General features: G+C 41.5%; 1 protein-coding gene across 1 annotated transcript in view; it reads left to right on the top strand.

Annotated features, from left to right (window-relative positions):
- zgc:153704 (uncharacterized protein LOC767759 homolog) overlaps positions 1-1,763 on the top strand; it is a 4,368-nt gene extending 2,605 nt beyond the window's left edge. Inside the window, exons 4-6 of the mRNA XM_037533145.1 lie at positions 617-730; positions 1,326-1,427; positions 1,557-1,763. Coding sequence (XP_037389042.1) covers positions 617-730; positions 1,326-1,427; positions 1,557-1,570 — 230 coding nt within the window. The 3' untranslated portion in view covers positions 1,571-1,763. The remainder of the gene's footprint in view (positions 1-616; positions 731-1,325; positions 1,428-1,556) is intronic.
- The last annotated feature ends 270 nt before the right edge of the window (positions 1,764-2,033 follow it).

Below are 2,033 nucleotides of genomic sequence, written 5' to 3'. Positions count from 1 at the left end.
TTTCAGTTTTTGCCATAATTTATAAGTGCATGTTGTTCTTTATATCGCGTGTAAATTTCATGATGAATGGACTGAAAGAAACGGCCCAAAATGACTTGTAAAAACTTCTGGTTCCATTGACTTGCATTAAAAGTAGAGCATGTTTTCCCTCCTCCTGTAAAGTTACTGTTTTGGAGGTATGAGGTGTTCAGACAGCAGCGATATATATTGATCTAGACTGTTTTCACCATTTTTGTACTTTAACCCTGTGTATTTTCACAAACTGGCAAAACTCCAGTTTTATACTGGCTAACTAAAACATGGCATTAGGGCCTTTAATCTCTGAGAAGACGAAAAATGAATTAAAGGAAATCACAGCGGACCCCAAACTTTTGTTTTTCTTTCTCTTTACTCTTTAAATGTAAGTTATGTTATAATATTTTATTCATATTTATAAGTATTTAATTCATATTTATAGTATTTAAACATCTTTTAAAGGGAAACCACCAGCACTTTCAGCAGACCACGCCGGACAGCCGCTCACGGGCATTAACACTGTGAATTACTGTGGCATCGACAGTCATAGTTACTTTCTAATTCAGCTCATTTTGGTCATCCTTCTCTCTCACTGCATCAGGCTGGGCCAACGAGAATGACATGCGTATGGTGGAGGTGAAGTACGACGAATACTCCCTCGTTCACACCATCAAGACCAAGGCTGGCTCCTCCTACATCCTCAACAAGCTCTACAGTAAGAAAGAACCTCGTTTCTGACGGATTTCGGGCGCGTTTTCCATCATTGCAGTGCAGAGGTGACAGTTTAGTGAGCGGCTGAGCAGCTTTTCAGATCCAGAGCAAGACGGTTCTTCAAGGGTTCTTTAGTAAAGACAGTGGTTATATACAGAACCATGAACACTGGTTCTCTGCATGGTGAAATGGTTCTTCAGACTGTCGGAGAATGTGTTGTATACGGTTCTGTGTAGAAGCACCAAAAAGGGTTCTGCTATTGTGAATGATGTTAAGCTTAGGATCCTTTTTGATGCCGTACAGAACCATATCAACACATCCTCCATCAGTCTGAAGAACCATTTCCCCAAGCAGAGAACCATTTACACATGCAAATGGTTCTTTAAGTCTTCATGGTTCTATATAGAACCGTTGTCTTTACTGAAGAACCGTCTTTTTTATGAGTGTAGGTTTACTGTAACGTGCTTTGGGTTCTACCCTGTTCATATCACATTAATAACACTGTTGTTATTATTATTCTATCTAATATTATAAATCCTGTCCATTCGGTCGTATTCAGGCCGGTCCCGTGTGACTTCATACCGCTGTGTGTTTTTCAGGCCGCACTCAGGATCCGAGTCAGGCTGTTCTAGATAAGTTCACCAAGTTCTCTCTGGAGCAGGGCATCCTGCCCGAGAACATCGCCATCCTGCCCAAGAACGGTCAGTGTGAGAGAGACAGAGGCGTCCACTCATGTTTCTGTTCATTTGATCATTAATTATTTATTCAAATATTAATAATAAAAGTGTTTGTGTTAATATTTATCAATGCGTTTGTCTGTCCCTCTGCAGGACCGTGCTCCTAAACCGCTGACGCTCACTCCAGATCAACGGCTCTGAAAGGTTCTGCTGAAGCTGGAACGTCTTCTTCATCTTCATCTTCATCGTTATGATTATTATCTCTGCTGCTTCTTCTTCTTTCGGCCCTCCACTGGCTGTGACTGTGCGCTGCTCCTGTTTGCTCTAATAAACTCAGTGACGTTCACTCCTCACTCTTCATCACTCTTCATCACTCTGCACTGTTTATTTATCACTGTTTACAAACAACCATCACCGTTACAGACGACAACCACCCTGAGCCAGTCAGTGAACACGCCGAGTCTGATTTATGGAGAGTAAAGTTGAGTCAGAGTGGAGCTTTACAGGAGTTTGCACTTCACAGCTCATTAACACACAGAAATACTGTCCTAGAAATGAATGAAAAAAGCAACATTTATCATATGAATGAGAAATTTCCACAGAAGTACCACCACTGGGGGCAGTCGTGGG

Source organism: Pygocentrus nattereri, chromosome 23, assembly GCF_015220715.1.
Source record: "Pygocentrus nattereri isolate fPygNat1 chromosome 23, fPygNat1.pri, whole genome shotgun sequence".
Lineage (NCBI taxonomy): Eukaryota > Metazoa > Chordata > Actinopteri > Characiformes > Serrasalmidae > Pygocentrus > Pygocentrus nattereri.
This window is presented reverse-complemented; position numbering and strand designations above follow the sequence as displayed.